The sequence below is a fragment of the Heterodontus francisci genome, chromosome 5, assembly GCF_036365525.1.
Source record: "Heterodontus francisci isolate sHetFra1 chromosome 5, sHetFra1.hap1, whole genome shotgun sequence".
Classification (NCBI taxonomy): domain Eukaryota; kingdom Metazoa; phylum Chordata; class Chondrichthyes; order Heterodontiformes; family Heterodontidae; genus Heterodontus; species Heterodontus francisci.
The window spans coordinates 6,620,540-6,636,536 of NC_090375.1; the positions used below are offsets into that span (position 1 = coordinate 6,620,540).

Genomic DNA, 15,997 nt, shown 5'->3' on the forward strand with positions numbered 1-15,997 from the left:
CTAACTCTAGTCATTCTTTTATTCCTGATATACCTATAGAAAGCCTTAGGGTTTTCCCTGATCCTATCCGCCAATGACTTCTCGTGTCCTCTCCTTGCTCTTCTTAGCTCTCCCTTTAGATCCTTCCTGGCTAGCTTGTAACTCTCAAGCGCCCTAACTGAGCCTTCATGTCTCATCCTAACATAAGCCTTCTTCTTCCTCTTGACAAGCGCTTCAACTTCTTTAGTAAACCACGGCTCCCTCGCTCGACAACTTCCTCCCTGCCTCACAGGTACATACTTATCAAGGACACGCAGTAGCTGCTCTTTGAATAAGCTCCACATTTCGATTGTTCCCATCCCCTGCAGTTTCCTTCCCCATCCTACGCATCCTAAATCTTGCCTAATCGCATCATAATTTCCTTTCCCCCAGCTATAATTCTTGCCCTGCGGTATATACCTGTCCCTGCCCATCGCTAAGGTAAACCTAACCGAATTGTGATCACTATCACCAAAGTGCTCACCTACATCTAAATCTAACACCTGGCCGGGTTCATTACCCAGTACCAAATCCAATGTGGCATCGCCCCTGGTTGGCCTGTTAACTTAGATTAAATAAAAAGCTTACTCACCCCAGCCTGCTTTCTCTTTCCCCGCGCTCTCTATTGATTGTGACGTCACTTTTCGATTTGCCTCTGAACCTCCCACTCCCCGCCCCCCCACTCCTTCTCTCTGAATCACCGAGGTTCTGGCGCGTGTTTTGAATGTGCCAGGAGATGGGCCCTGCAACTCATGGCCCTCTTCAGAGGAGGGACGTCTCCTTCTCTTATTGTGGGAGGGGCGTGGAGGATCAGAGACCTCCATCGCAGTAGAGGCCTCTGCTTCTCCCTCTGCACCCCCCTGCCCAGATTTCTTCGGCCTGAGCTCAGCCGCGGGGCAGATGGGCTCCCCTGGACCAGCCGTAGGGCCGAGCTTAGGCTCAGGACTTTTTTCCGTATCCAGGGGGCATGCCTTCAGGTGTTTTGTTTTGCGTCGTGCCTTCCTTCCACCCGGAAGGGTCTCGCCCCTCCCCACCGGAAGCCGTGAAAACCACGGCCTCCGGAACCACCCGAGTGCAGTTGTTGCAGGTGTTGGGAGAGTAGGTGGAGGTACAGCGGCCACCATCCTAGGCCACCGAGGTGCAGTTGGCAGCTCGGAGGCTGGGGCAGCTCTTACAAACATGCCCCACCCTCTTACAGACATGGCACCGTGCCCCGTCTGAAGTCCAGAAGACGCAGTAGGCTGCCCCCTGGAACTCCACATCAAATTGGCCTTCCGTAACCTCCTCCCACACCAGCTGCATAAAGAGCTAGCAGCGGAAGGAGTATACATGCCGGAAGCTGGTCTCCTGAAGACCAAGTAGGACTGGGGTAAACCCTGTCGTTACCTCCCTCAGATGGCGCAGGTGGGGAAGGAGGAGCTCACCAGGAATGAAGCGGGTCATTGGACAAGGTGACCCGCTGCACAGTGGCCTCCAGGGGGTTCACTGGTAGAAAGGTTCTGCTCATGGTGACTCCTTGCTCAGGGCCAAGGAAACTGCCCGCTCGGTCTTCAGTAAAATACTGCCTTCCCGTATATTTTAGAGGCAGCAACAATGGCCAAGGGGCCACCAACCTCAACCACTGCTTTTACGCATGGCTCTATTGACATATTGGGGTGGACGTAGCTCTTGACCCCATGCTTTGATGTTAACAGCATAAGTGGTGATGGGGCAACAGCAGCAGCATACGTGCAAGAAGGCCCCGCCACCAGGGAAGAAGGGCTTGCAATGGAGTCGAAGAGCCCACCCCTAACAAATAAAGCAAACAACAGTTTTGTTTTTAAGAATTTAACCGATACGATTGGGTGGGTGGGGAGGGGTGGTGGGAATAGAGGAGGATGGGGTGGAAAGGGAAAGGAAAAAGGAAAAGAAGAGGAGAGGATAGGTAGCTGAGTGGTGGGAGGGAGAGAAAGGCTGTGAGGATGTTTCTGTTAAATTGGTGGTTGGAGCACCTTACTGCAGAGAGTACAAAGTCCAGTCTTCTGGTCAGGGGAGGGTTCTTCGCCTGGCTCGGCTGGAGCCATCCGGTTCTTTCCATTTTCTGCTCTTGTTACAAAGAGTTTCTTCACCCGGGCGGCTGCAGCCGTCCCGAGCAAAGCAGTCAGGATGGGGAGGGAGCCCCCTTTGTGCAAGATGGAGGAAAACACAAAAGCAAATACAGGGGCCCCGACAGAATCTTTGAGCAGCACACCTGGATCTTCCGGTGTCTCCTCCCTCCAACAGTCCAAACAAAACAGTTCACCAGTGTTCCAACACCCACCTCTCCAAAATAACTCGCAGGCCCTTTACTGCAACAGATAGAATCAGTTCCACACTTGTGTTGCAATTCTCAGCTCTCTCTCCTCTCTCCACTCCCATCAGCCTGTACAGGTGCAGCTGCTTCAGCTGATTGCACACAGGAAATGCTCCACAAACTGCCCAGCCAGTCCCGTTTTTAAAAAAAATAACTTTATTAAAACCAGATAAATAAACAAAAAACTCCAATTAAAATGCCATTCTCGGCGTCGTCAATGCACTCCAGTCCCTGCGGTGCCCACCGGTCGCGGAAGGCCTCAAGCGTACCGGCGGACACCGCATGCTCCTTTTCCAGGGACACCCGGGCGCGAACGTAACCGCGGATGAGGGGCAGGCAATCGGGGAGGACGGACCCCCCGACGACCCGCAACCTGGACCTGTGAATTGCCACCTTGGCCAGGCCCAGGAGCAGACCGACGAGGAGATCCTCCTCCCGGCCCAAGCCCCTCCGCACCGGGTGCCCAAAGATCAGGAGCGTGGGACTGAAGTGCAGCCAGAATTTGAGGAGCAGCCCCTTCAGATACTCAAATAGGGGCTGCAACCTCGCACACTCCGTATAAATGTGGAACACGGACTCGTCCAGGCCGCAGAAAGTACAGGTGGCCTGGGAGTCCGTGAACCTACATAAAAGCCTATTGCACGGGACTGCTCTGTGCAGCACCCTCCACCCCAGGTCCTCGATGTAAAGGGGGAAGACTCCCGCGTAGAGAGACCTCCATCGGGGTTTCCCCTCGCCGCCAGCCAGTCCCGTGCTGTACCTGTCCTGGGAGTGTTTGATGTTTTTTTTTCAGGAAGCCTTTATACCCAAAGGTCCCCTTTTAATTTTGTCGAGGCGGCCTTCATTCCTCAGGCCCCTTTATGTGCATTTGACATAAATAATTTATTTTAAAGAAGATAAATAAAACAAAACTCAAATTAAAATACTATTCTCGGTATCTATGATGCACTCCAGCTCCTGCGGTGCCCACCGGTCGCGGAAGGCCTCAGGCCAACCGGTGGACACCGCATGCTCCTTCTCCAGGGACACCCGGGCGCGAACGTAACCTTGGAAAAGTGGTAGGCAATGTGGGCGGATGGAACCCCCTCAGCCGATGACCCGCAGCCTGGACCTGTGAATTGCCACCTTGGCCAGGCCCAGGAGCAGACCGACGAGGAGATCTTCCTCCCACCCCCATCCGCACTGGGTTCCCAAAGATCAGGAGTGTGGGGCTGAATGCAACCAAAACTTGAGGAGCAGCTCCTTTAAATACTCAAAGAGGGCCTGCAACTCCAGTCCTGCATTCTCTCTAGTCCCTTGGATCTCGAATTCTGGGAGATTTCTTGGATCTTTCTCAGTGAAGACATGAGGGAGTCCACGGCCTCACTCGCAATGGATTCAATATCGTCCCCCGTGCCCCACACCGAGTCCCCATCCTCCTCCGGGTCGTCACTGCCAGCAGCCGACACACCCACCATACACTGAGGGGCAGATGTTCCAGCTGCGCCAGCTGGTCCCACCCCTGTCAAGATCTCATCCCCGGATCGATGGCAGAGGTGTCCTCCCTGGGTTCTTCTGGGGAACCTGAGTCTATGGGCGCCAGTGATTCAGGACCCGCCTCCACCTCCGGGCCAGTGAGCATCCCAGGGGAAACGGTTGTTCCCGAGTCCGGAAATCTAGCCGGAGTCGGGACTGCAGGTAGAGGGAAGAGACCATCTCCCACCCTGCCAGTGCCCACAGGCCCAGCAGACGGGGCACTATTTACACTGTTCACAATGTTTAAGAATGCCTTTTGGGTCGGGTACATCCTGGGCAGCAGTAACAGGCAGCTGGGAGAATTGACCCTCACAGGTCCCGCCCCCACCTCCCCCAGGAGACCTGACACAGCGGCAAATGAAATGATTTCTCCTGGGTGGTCCACTGGCGGGTCCCCTCCCACCTTCCCGGGAGCGGCACCACTCAGGGCTGCCGGGATGGAGTTGGCGGTCGGCAGATTGGGGCAGTTCTTATGCAGATGCCCCACCGTTTGCAGGCATGGCATCACACCCCGTCAGAGGGCCAGAAGACACAGTAGGCCGCCCCCAGGAACTCCACATTGAAATGGCCTTCCGAGACCTCCTCCCGCACCAGCTACATAAACAGCTGGCGGTGGAAGTCATAGAGATAGACAGCACAGAAACAGGCCCTTCGGCCCATCGTCTCTATGCCGGCCATCCAGCACCTAACTATTCTAATCCCATTTTCCAGCACTTGGCCCGTAGCCTTGTATGCTATGGCATTTCAAGTGCTCATCTAAATACTTGTTAAATGCTGTGAGGGTTCCTGCCTCTACCACCTCTTCAGGCAGTGTGTTCCAGATTCCAACCACCCTCTGGGTGAAACAATTTTTCCTCAAATTCCCTCTGAACCTCCTGCCCCTTGCCTTAAATCTATGCCCCCTGTTTCTTGCCACCTCCGCTAAGGGAAAAAGTTTCTTCCTATCTAACCTATCAATGCCACTCATAATCATGTCCCCCCTCGGCCTTCTCTGCTCCAAGGAAAACAACCCAAGCCTTTTCAGTCTCTCTTCATAGCTGAAATGCTCCAGCCCAGGCAACATCCTGGTGAATCTCCTCTGCACCCTCTCCAGTGCAATCAAATCCTTCCTATAGTGTGGTGACTAGAACTGTACTCAGTACTCCAGCTGTGGCCTAACCAGTGTTTTATACAGCTTCATCATAACCTCCCTGCTCTTATATTCTGTGCCTTGGCTAATAAAAGCAAGTATCACTTATGCCTTCCTAACCACATTATCTACCTGTGCTGCTGCCTTCAGTGATCTATGGACGAGTACCCCAATGTCCCTCTGACCCTCTGTACTTCCTAGGGTCCTACCATCCATTGTATATTCCCTTGCCTTGTTAGTCCTCCCAAATGCATTACCTCACACTTCTCAGGATTAAATTCCATTTGCCACTGCTCCGCCCATCTTACCAGTCCATCTATATCGTCCTGTAATCTAAGGATTTCCTCCTCATTATTTACAACACCACCAATTTTCGTATCATCTGCGAACTTACTGATCATACCTCCTATATTCACGTCTAAATCATTAATGTACACTACAAACAGCAAGGGTCCCGGCACCGATCCCTGTGATACACCACTGGTCACAGGCTTCCAATTGCAAAAACAGCCCTCGACCATCATCCTCTGTTTCCTGCCACTAAGCCAATTTTGGATCCAATTTGCCAAATTGCCCTGGATCCCATGGGCTCTTACTTTCTTAACCAATCTCCCATGCGGGACGTTATCAAAAGCCTTACTGAAATCCATGTATACTACATCTACTGCTTTACCCTCATCGACACATTTAGTCACTGCCTCGAAAAGTTCAATCAAGTTATTTGGATACGATCTCCCCCGACAAAGCCATGCTGACTGTCCCTGATTAAACCCTGCCTCTCCAAGTGGAGATTAATCCTGTTCCTCAGAACTTTTTCCAATATTTTCCCAACCACTCATGTTAGACTCACCGGCCTGTAATTACCTGGTTTATCCCTACTACCTTTCTTGAATAATGGTATCACATTTGCTTTCCTCCAATCCTCTGGTACCTCTCCTGCGGCCAGAGAGGATTTGAAAATTTGTGTCCGAGCCCTTGCTATCTCCTCCCTTGCCTCACATAACAGCCTGGGATACATCTCATCTGGGCCTGGGGATTTATCCACTTTTAAGCCCACTAAAACAGCTAATACTTCCTCCCTTTCAATGCTAATATGTTCAAGTATATCACAATCCTCCTCCCTGATCTCTACACCTACATCATCCTTCTCCATAGTGAACACAGATGAAAAGTAATCATTTAAAACCTCACCTACGTCCTCCGGCTCCACACAAAGATTGCCACGTTTGTTCCTAATGGGCCTTATTCTTTCCCCGGTTATCCTCTTTACCTTAATATACTTATAAAACGCCTTAGGAATATCCTTTATCTTGCCCGCCAGTGTTTTTTCATGTCCCCTCTTTGCTCTCTTAATTACTTTTTTAAGTGCCACCCTACACTTTCTATACTCCTCTACTGCCTCCGCTGTTTTCAGCACTCTGAATCTGCCACAAGCCTCCTTTTTTTTCCTGATCCAATACTCTATATCCCTTGACATCCAGGGTTCCCTGGGCCTGTTAGTCCTACCCTTCACCTTAACAGGTACATGTTGGCTCTGGACTGTCAGTATTTCCTCTTTGAATGACTCCCACTGGTCTGATGTAGACTTTCCTACAAGTAGCTGCTCCCAGTCCACTTTGGCCAGATCCTGTTTTATCATATTGAAATCGCCTTCCCCCAATTCAATACCTTTATTTCTGATCCATCTTTGTCCTATTCCATAACTACCTTAAATCTTAGAGTTATGGTCACTATCCCCGAAATGCTCCCCCACTGACACTTCTACCATTTGTCTGGCTTCATTCCCTATTATTAGGTCCAGTAACGCCCCTTCTCTTGTAGGACTTTCTACATACTGGCTCAAAAAGCTCTTCTGTATGCATTTTAAGAATTCAACCCCCTTTAAGCCTTTTGCACTAAGACTATCCCAGTTGATACTGGGGAAGTTGAAATCGCCTACTATTATTACCCTATTATCTTTACACCTCTCTGAGATTTGCCTACGTATCTGCTCCTCTATCTCTTCCTGACTGTTTGGAGACCTGTAGTACACACCCAGCCAAGTGATTGCCCCCTTTTTGTTTTTAAGTTCTACACAAATGGCCTCATTTGAGGAACCTTCTAAGATATCATCCCTCCTTACTGCAGTAATTGACTCATAGAGTCACAGAGTCAGAGTTATACAGCACAGACTCCTTGATCAACAGTGCAATGCCACCTCCTCATTTATCCCCTCCCCTATCATGCCTGAAGATTCTATACCCTGGAATATTGAGCTGCCAGTCCTGCCCCTCCCTCAACCATCTCTCTGTGATAGCAATATCATAATTCCATGTGCTAATCAACGCCCTCAATTCATCTGCCTTACTAGTAAGACTCCTTGCATTGAAATAGATGCAATCTATTTTTCACTTGTGCCTTACGGGGTCTATATTTGCTCTGCCTTCCAGATAGACTCACTTTCTGTTCTATATTACCCCCTACTGTACCTCCACTCTGTATCCCCTGCCAAATTAGTTTAAACGCCCCCCTACCCACCTCCCACCAACAGCATTAACAAACCTCCCAGCAAGGATACTTGTCCCATTCTGGTTCAGGTGCAACCCGTCCAACTTGTACAGGTCCCACCTTTGCCAGAAACAGACCCAGTGATCCAGGAAACTAAAGCCCTACCTCCTGCACCATCTCCTCAGCCACGCATTCATCTGCTCTATCCTCCTATTTCTAAACTCGTTAGCACGTGGCACCGGGAGTAATCCAGAGATTATAACCTTTGAGGTCCTGTTTTGTAATCTGCTACCTAGCTCCCTAAATTCTTGTTTCAGGACCTCATCCCTTTTTCTACCTATGTCATTGGTACCAATGTGTACCACGACCTCTGGCTGCTCACCCTCCCCCTTCAGAATGTCCTGCAGCTGCTCTATGACATCCTCTCTTCCACTCCTTTTCCCCCCTGCTGTGCAACAGAGCCATCCTTGGTGCCACGGACCTGGCTGTTGCTGCTTTCACCTGGGAGGCCATCTCCCCCAACAGTATCCAAAGCAGTATATCTGTTTAAGAGGGGGATGGCCACAGGGGACTCCTGCACTACCTGCCTGCGCCTACTACTCCGCCTGGTGGTCACCCATCCCTTTTCTGCCTGTGCTGCCATTACCTGCGCTGTGACCACCTCACGAAACGTGCTATCCACAACGTCCTCAGCATCGCGGATGCTCCACAGTGAATCCACCCGCAGCTCCAGCTCCGTAATGCGGGTAGCCAGTAGCTGCAGATGGATACACTTCCTGCACACATGGTTGTCAGGGACACTGGAAGCGTCCCTGATTTCCCACATAGCGCAGGAGGAGCATATCACGGGTGCGAGCTCTCCTGTCATGACCTACCTTTAAATTAATTAGTTACTCTCTTTAAAAAATACAAATTACACTCAGGGCCTTGTTCTACACCAAACACTACCCAGTACAATCTAAAGTCTTAATAAATTACACTAATTTAAAAAAAACACCCTTTAGTACTACTCATCTCATCACTTTAGGTTTTTAAAAAAAAATCCCCCTTTTTTTAAGCAATTTAAATGCACTAACAGCTGTTACTTACCCAACCAATCACCTTGCAGAATTCCCATGATGTCACTAAGGTTTTTTCCCCTCTTTTCGAGTCTCAGCACGGCTGAGAGACACAGGGAGTCTCCCGCCGCTCCAGATCAGCTTCCATGCAGGTCCGCCAGCCGCCACTCCGCTCTGCTCCCAGGTAAGTGAAAGAGGGCCTTGAGCCCCACTCTTTATTTGCAGCCGTCGCTCCGGATCAGCTTCCATGCAGGCCCGCCAGCCACCACTCCGCTCTGCTCCCAGGAAGGAATTGACATGCTGGAGACTGTATTTCCAAAGACCGAGCGGGACTTGGGTGATGCCCGAACTCAGCCCCCCCAGGTGGTGCAGGTGGGGGAGAAGGAGCTCTCCGGGAATAAAGGGCAGGACACTGTATAAAATAACGCAACGCGCAGTAGACCCAGGGGGTCCACTGGGAGGAAAGTCCCACCCACAGTGAGCCCCTTACTCAGGGCCAGGGACAACGCCCGCTTGGTCTTCAGGAAGAACACAGCTTTCCCGTACATTTTTGAGGCTACGACAATGGCCGAGGGGTCGACAACCTCGGCCATTGCCTTTACACAGGCCTCGATAGACATCTTGGGGTGGGGATAGCTCTTCACCCCATGGCTGGAAGTGATAAATAAATAAATATATAAGAAGTTAGGGGAGAGGCAGAGGGTACGCTGAAAAAAAAGGAAAGACAGGCTGACAGCGATGACTTTGCTTTCCGAGGTGGTGCACACAGCACACTTTAAACAGTCTTTTACAAGCACTCCTGGCCTTCCGGTCTTCTGGCTGGGGGAGGCATCTTCGCCTGGGTCAGCTGACCAGGCACTAGCTGTCTCAGGCAGGCAGCTTCAGCTGACCAAAGCTGGGCAATTGGGGTGAGGAAGGAGCTTCTCTGTGTGCTTAATCAGAGTGCACCACTCCCTTCAGAATGGGCAGCACCACCCCTTGTTCTGGCCTCCTCTTCTTCCTCCTCCAACAGTCCAAAGCAAAGAAAACTTCTGGTGCTTAGCACCCACCTCCAAACAAAGCCTCGTTTCCAAAAGTCACTTTCTTCTTTGTAAGAGTTGTTGTAGAAGCTCAATCTCTGCCCAGTTGTAGCTCCTCTCTCCACCTCTGCAACCTCCAATGGCCACCAGCACTGTCAGCTGAGGCTCGTTGCTGCAATCAGCACTAACCACCTCCAATCAAGCAACAGTCAACCCAACGCTGTACCTGCCATGGGAGTATTTGATGGGACAGCGTAGAGGGAGCTTTACTCTGTATCTAACCCCGTTTTTTTTCCTTTTTTTCCCCAGGCCACTTTTATTTTTGTCGAGGGGACCTTGATTTCTCAGGCCCCCTTTATATGTATGTACCTCCCCTGGAGTGTTTGATGGGGACAGTGTAGATAGAGCATTACTCTGTATCTAACCCTGTGCTGTACCTACGCTGTCTGATGGTACAGCGTATCTCAGAATTGTTCCAGCACAGGAGGCAGCCAGTCGGCCCATTGTGTCTACACTGGCTCTCCAGAAGAGCAATTTACTTAGTGCCATTTCCCCGCCTTCTCTCCATAACCCTGCAAATTCTTCCTTTTCACATAATAGTCTAATTCCCTTCTGAAAGCTTCAATTGTATCTTCCTCCACCGGACTCTCAGGCAGCGCATTCCAGACCTTAACCATTCGTTGCGTGAAAAAGATTTTCCTCATGTTGCTTTTGTTTCTCTTACCCATTACTTTAAATCCGTACCCTCTCGTTCTCGATCCTTTCACGAATGTGAACAGTTTCTCTCTATCTACTCTGTCCAGATCCATGATTTTGAATACCTCTATCAAATCACCTTCTCTTCTCCAAGGAAAACAGTCCCAGCTTCTTCAATCTATCTGCATAACTGAAGTTCTTCATCTTTGGAACCATTCTGTTGAATATTTTCTGTACTCTCTCCAATGCCCACACATCTTTCCTAAAGTGCAGCGCCCATTGGACACAATACTCCAGCTGTGGTGATCACTAGTGTCTTATACAAGTTCAACATAACTTCCTTGCTCTTGTACTCTATGCCCCTATTAATAAAGCCCAGGATACTGTATGCTTTATTAACCACTCTCTCAACCTGTCCTGCCACCTTCAACGACTTATACACATATACACCCAGGTCCCTCTGTGCCTGCACCCACTTTTGAATTGTGCCCTCTATTTTATATTGTCTCTTCATGTTCCTACCAAAAATGAACCACTTCACATTTCTCTGCATTGAACTTCATCTGCCACCTGTCTGCCCATTCCACCAACTTGTCTATGTCCTTTTGGCCTTCTCCACTATCCTCACAGTTCACAATGCTTCCAAGTTTTTATCATCCGCAAACTTTGAAATTTTGCCCTGTACACCCAGGTATAGGTCATTAATATGTATCAGGAAAAGCAAGGGTCCCAACACTGTCCCCTGGGGAACTCCAGTATAAACCTTCCTCGAGCCCGAAAACATCCATTAACCACAGCCCTTTGTTTCCTGTCACTCAGCCAATTCCGTATCCATGTTGTTACCGTCCTTTTTATTCAATGAGCTATAATTTTGCTCACAAGTCCGTTGTGTGGCACTGTATCAAACGCCTTTGGAAAGTCCACGTACACCACATCAACAGCATTGCCCTCATCAACTATCTCTGTTACCTCCTCAAAAAACTCCAGTAAGTTAGTTAAACATGATATTCCCTAAAGAAATCCATGCTGGCTTTCCTTAATTAACCCACATTTGTCCATGTGTTTATTAATTTTGTCCCGAATTACTCTTTGTAGAAGATTCCCCAAAGTTAAACTGACTGGCCTGTAGTTGCTGGGTTTATCTTTTCACCCATTTTTGAACAAGCGTGCAACATTTGCAATTCTCCAGTCCTCTGGCACCACCCCAGAGTCTAAGGTAGACTGGAAAATTATGGCCAGTGCCTCCGTAATTTCCACCCTCATTTCCCTCAGTATCCTTGGATGCATCTCATCTGGTCCTGGTGCTTTATCCAATTCAAGTACAGACAGCCCATCTAATACGTTCTCCTTATCAATTTTAAACCCTTCTAGTGTCTGAATTACCTCCTCTTTCACCACAGCCTGGGTTGCATATTCTTCCTTGGTAAAGACAGATGCAAAGTATTCGTTTAATACCTCAGCTATGCCCTCTGCCTCCATGATTAAATCCTCTTTCTGGTTCTTAATCGGCCCCACTCCTCCTTTTACCACCCTTTTACTATTTATATGTCTGTAGAAAACTTTGGGATTCCCTTTAATGTTAGCTGCCAGTCTCTTTTCATTTCTTTGATTCTCTTATTTGCTTTCTCACTTCCCCATCAGGGAACTCCTCTTTGCTGACGATGCTGCATTAACATCTCACACTGAACAGTGTCTGCAGAGTCTCATCGACAGGTTTGCGGCTGCCTTCAACGAATTTGGCCGAACCATCAGCCTCAAGAAAACGAACATCACGGGACAGGATGTCAGAAATGCTCCATCCATCAACATCGGCGACCACGCTCTGGAAGTGGTTCAAGAGTTCACCTACCTAGGCTCAACTATCACCAGTAACCTGTCTCTAGATGCAGAAATCAACAAGCGCATGGGAAAGGCTTCCACTGCTATGTCCAGACTGGCCAAAAGAGTGTGGGAAAATGGCATACTGACACGGAACACAAAAGTCCGAGTGTATCAAGCCTGTGTCCTCAGTACCTTGCTCTACAGCAGCGAGGCCTGGACAACGTATGTCAGCCAAGAGCGACGTCTCAATTCATTCCATCTTCGCTGCCTCCGGAGAATCCTTGGCATCAGGTGGCAGGACCGTATCTCCAACACAGAAGTCCTCGAGGTGGCCAACATCCCCAGCTTGAACACACTACTGAGTCAGCAGCGCTTGAGATGGCTTGGCCATGTGAGCCACATGGAAGATGGCAGGATCCTCAAGGACACATTGTACAGCGAGCTCGTCAATGGTATCAGACCCACCGGCCGTCCATGTCTCCGCTTTAAAGACGTCTGCAAACGCGACATGAAGTCCTGTGACATTGATCACAAGTCGTGGGAGTCAGTCGCCAGCGTTCGCCAGAGCTGGCGGACAGCCATAAAGGCGGGGCTAAAGAGTGGCGAGTCGAAGAGACTTAGCAGTTGGCAGGAAAAAAGACAGAAGCGCAAGGAGAGAGCCAACTGTGTAACAGCCCTGACAACCAATATTATCTGCAGCACCTGTGGAAGAGTCTGTCACTCTAGAATCGGCCTTTATAGCCACTCCAGGCACTACTTCACAAACCACTGACCACCTCCTGGTGCTTTCCCATTGTCTCTCGAGACAAGGAGGCCAAAGAAGAAGAAGAAGAACTCAATAGTATTTTCTACCTGGCATCTGTCATAAGCTCACTTTTTCTTCTTTATCTTAATCTCTACCTCTTTTGTCAGCTCTGGATTTGTTTACCCTACCTTACCCCTTTGAGGAAACATACCTTGACTGTGCCCGAACTATCTCTTCTTTGAAGGTAGCCCATTGTTCATCTCCCATTTTTTCTTTCAACCTTTGTCTCCAATTTATTTGCCCCAACTCCATTCTTACCCCATTGAAGCTGGCTTTCCTCCAGTTAATTATTCTTACTCTTGATTGTTCTTTGTCCTTTTCCATTTATTGTTCCTTAGCTCCAGCTAAATTGATTCTGTCCTTGACCCCTCTGGGACATCCTTTTTCTCCAGCACTGCAATGCTCTCCTTAATCAATACCACCACCCTTTTTCCCCTTTTCTATCTTTCCTGAACACCTTGTATCCAGGAATATTGAATACCCAGTCTTGCCCTTTTTTGTGGCAGGCCTCTGTTATAGCCATCTCATCATATTTCCACGTCAATCAGCACCTGTAACTCACCAATCTTATTAACAGATTATTCAGATTAACCCTGATTTAGACTTTATTACTTCCTCCCTTACTCTAACCCCACCTAATAATTTACTATTCTCTACTCTAGTGCTATCTATCTCCCCTAGTATTCTGTGCACCTTGGTATTCCTCTCTGATATTTCCTCCTGATTCCCACACCCCAGACAAGTTAGTTTAAACCCTCCCCAGCAGCACTAGCAAATCACCAGCAAGGAAATTTGTCCCAGCTTGGTTCAGATGCAACCTGTCTGGCCTGTACAGGTCCCACCTTCTCCAGAACTGGTCCCAGTGTCCCAGGAGTTTAAAGCCCTCCCTCCTGCACCATCTTTACAGCCATCTGCACTATCCTCCTATTTCTGTACTCACTTGCGCTTGGTGCTGGATGTAATCTGGAGTGTAGAGGGAGCTTTACTCTGCATCTAACCCATGCTGTTACCTGAAGTCATTCTGTGCTTACCTCATGCATATAAATAGCGTGAAGACTCATTTCTGTTGAAGCGAAGTTGGCAAGAAGCAGAGACCTGCCTGAGCCCACACTTGCTGACGTGCTGGTGTAACAAAGAAAAACACAAAAATTAGACATGTATAATTGGACTCAGCATTAACTAACAGTTAACTAATCAGGTCCAGAGTGATCTCCTGGATTAGTTACAACCAACTAACTTTTCCGCCAAACAGACCTGGGTCTTTTCGAAACCAAACGCAGGCTGGGTGACTGCTTTGTGGAAAAACCTCCATTCACTCTGCAAGCATGACCCTGAGCTTTCAGTCACCTGTCATTTTAATTCTTCGCCTTGCTCTCACTCTGACCTTTCTGTCCTTGGCTTGCTACCATGTTCTAATGAAGCTCAACACAAGCTCATCCTTCGACTGGGCACTTTACAGCCTTCTGGAATCAATATTGAGTTCAACAATTTTAGATCATAACCTATGCCCCCATTTTGTTTTTTTTTGCTGGTTTGGTTCTTTTCTCTCATTTCTTGCATTTGTATGGCTGCTATCCTGCCATTCACATCCCCTCTAGGAACATTTTTTGATTCTTTACTTGTCCCATTACCACTCCCTTTGGCTTTGCACATTGAAACCTTTTGTCATTTAATCTCTCCCACCCTCCACCCTATCAGAGACCTTCCCTTTTGTTGTTCCTCCCACCCTCCCCCCTTTCACTTGCTCAAAACCTGTTACATTTCTAGAACCATATAATCATAGAATGGTTACAGCACAGAAGGAGGCCATTCAGCCCGTCGCATTCGTGCCGGCTCTGCAAGAGCAACTCACCTAGTCCCACTCCCCAGACTTTTCCCTGTAGCCCTGCAATTATTTTTCTCTTCCAATAAATTATCCAGTTCTCTTTTGAAGGTCTCAATTGAACCTGCCTCCACCACACTCTCAGGCAGTGCATTCCAGATCCTAACCATTTGCTGCTTAAAAAAGTTTTTCCTCATGTCTCCACTGGCTCTTTTGTCATACAGTCGTACAGCATAGAAACAGGCCCTTCGGCCCACCATGTCCATGTCGACCATAATGCCTATCTATACTAATCCCACCTGCCTGCATTAATTCCATATCCCTCTATGCCTTGCTCATTCAAGTACCTGTCCAGATGCCTCTTAAATGTCACTACTGTTCCTGCCTCCACCACCTCCTCAGGCAGCTCATTCCAGATACCCACTATTCTTTGTGTGAAATATTTACCCCTTTGATCCCCTTTAAACCTCCTCCCTCTCACCTTAAATCTATGCCCTCTAGTTTTAGTCACCCCTACCATGGGAAACAGACTCTGGCTAACTACCCTATCCAAGCCTCACATAATTTTATATACCTCTATCATGTCCCCTCTCAGCCTCCTTCGCTCCAGGGAAAACAGACCCAGCCGATCCAATCTCTCTTTATAACTCAAGTCCTCCAAACCAGGCAACATCCTTGTGAATCTTTTCTGCACCCTCTCTAGCTTAATCACATCATTCCTGTAGTGCGGCGACCAGAACTGCACACAGTACTCCAAATGCGACCTAACCAACATTATGTACAACTGTAACATGACGTCCCAACTCTTGTACTCAATGCCTTGGCCGATGAAGGCAAGCATGCCATGCGCCTTCTTCACCACCCTGTCTACCTGTGTTGCCACTTTCAGGGAACTATGTACTTGCACCCAAAGGTCTCTCTGCTCAACAACACTCCCCAGGGCCCTGCCATTCACTGTATATGTCCTGCCCTGGTTTAACTTCCCAAAATGCATCACTTCGCACTTGTCTGCGTTAAATTCCATTTGCCAATCCCTTGCCCACTTTCCCAGTTGATCTATATCCTGTTGTAACCTTAGACAACCTTCTTCACTGTCCACTATACCATCAATTTTGGTGTCATCTGCAAACTTACTAATCATGCCCTTTACATTCACATTCAAGTCATTAATTTATATGACAAACAACAGAGGGCCCAGCACAGATCCCTGCGGGACACCACTGGTCACTGGCCTCCAATCTGAAAAACAACCCTCCACTACCACCCTCTGCCTCCTCCAAGCCAATTTTGTATCC

At 48.7% G+C, this 15,997-nt stretch overlaps 1 protein-coding gene across 4 annotated transcripts in view; it reads right to left on the minus strand.

The window, feature by feature from the left end:
• Positions 1-15,997, minus strand: part of atg9b (autophagy related 9B) — a 175,859-nt gene that overhangs the window by 23,046 nt on the left and 136,816 nt on the right. For all 4 annotated transcript variants that reach the window (XM_068031055.1, XM_068031056.1, XM_068031054.1 and 1 more), the window contains exon 12: positions 13,912-14,002. In XM_068031055.1, the coding sequence (XP_067887156.1) occupies positions 13,912-14,002 (91 nt within the window). The remainder of the gene's footprint in view (positions 1-13,911; positions 14,003-15,997) is intronic.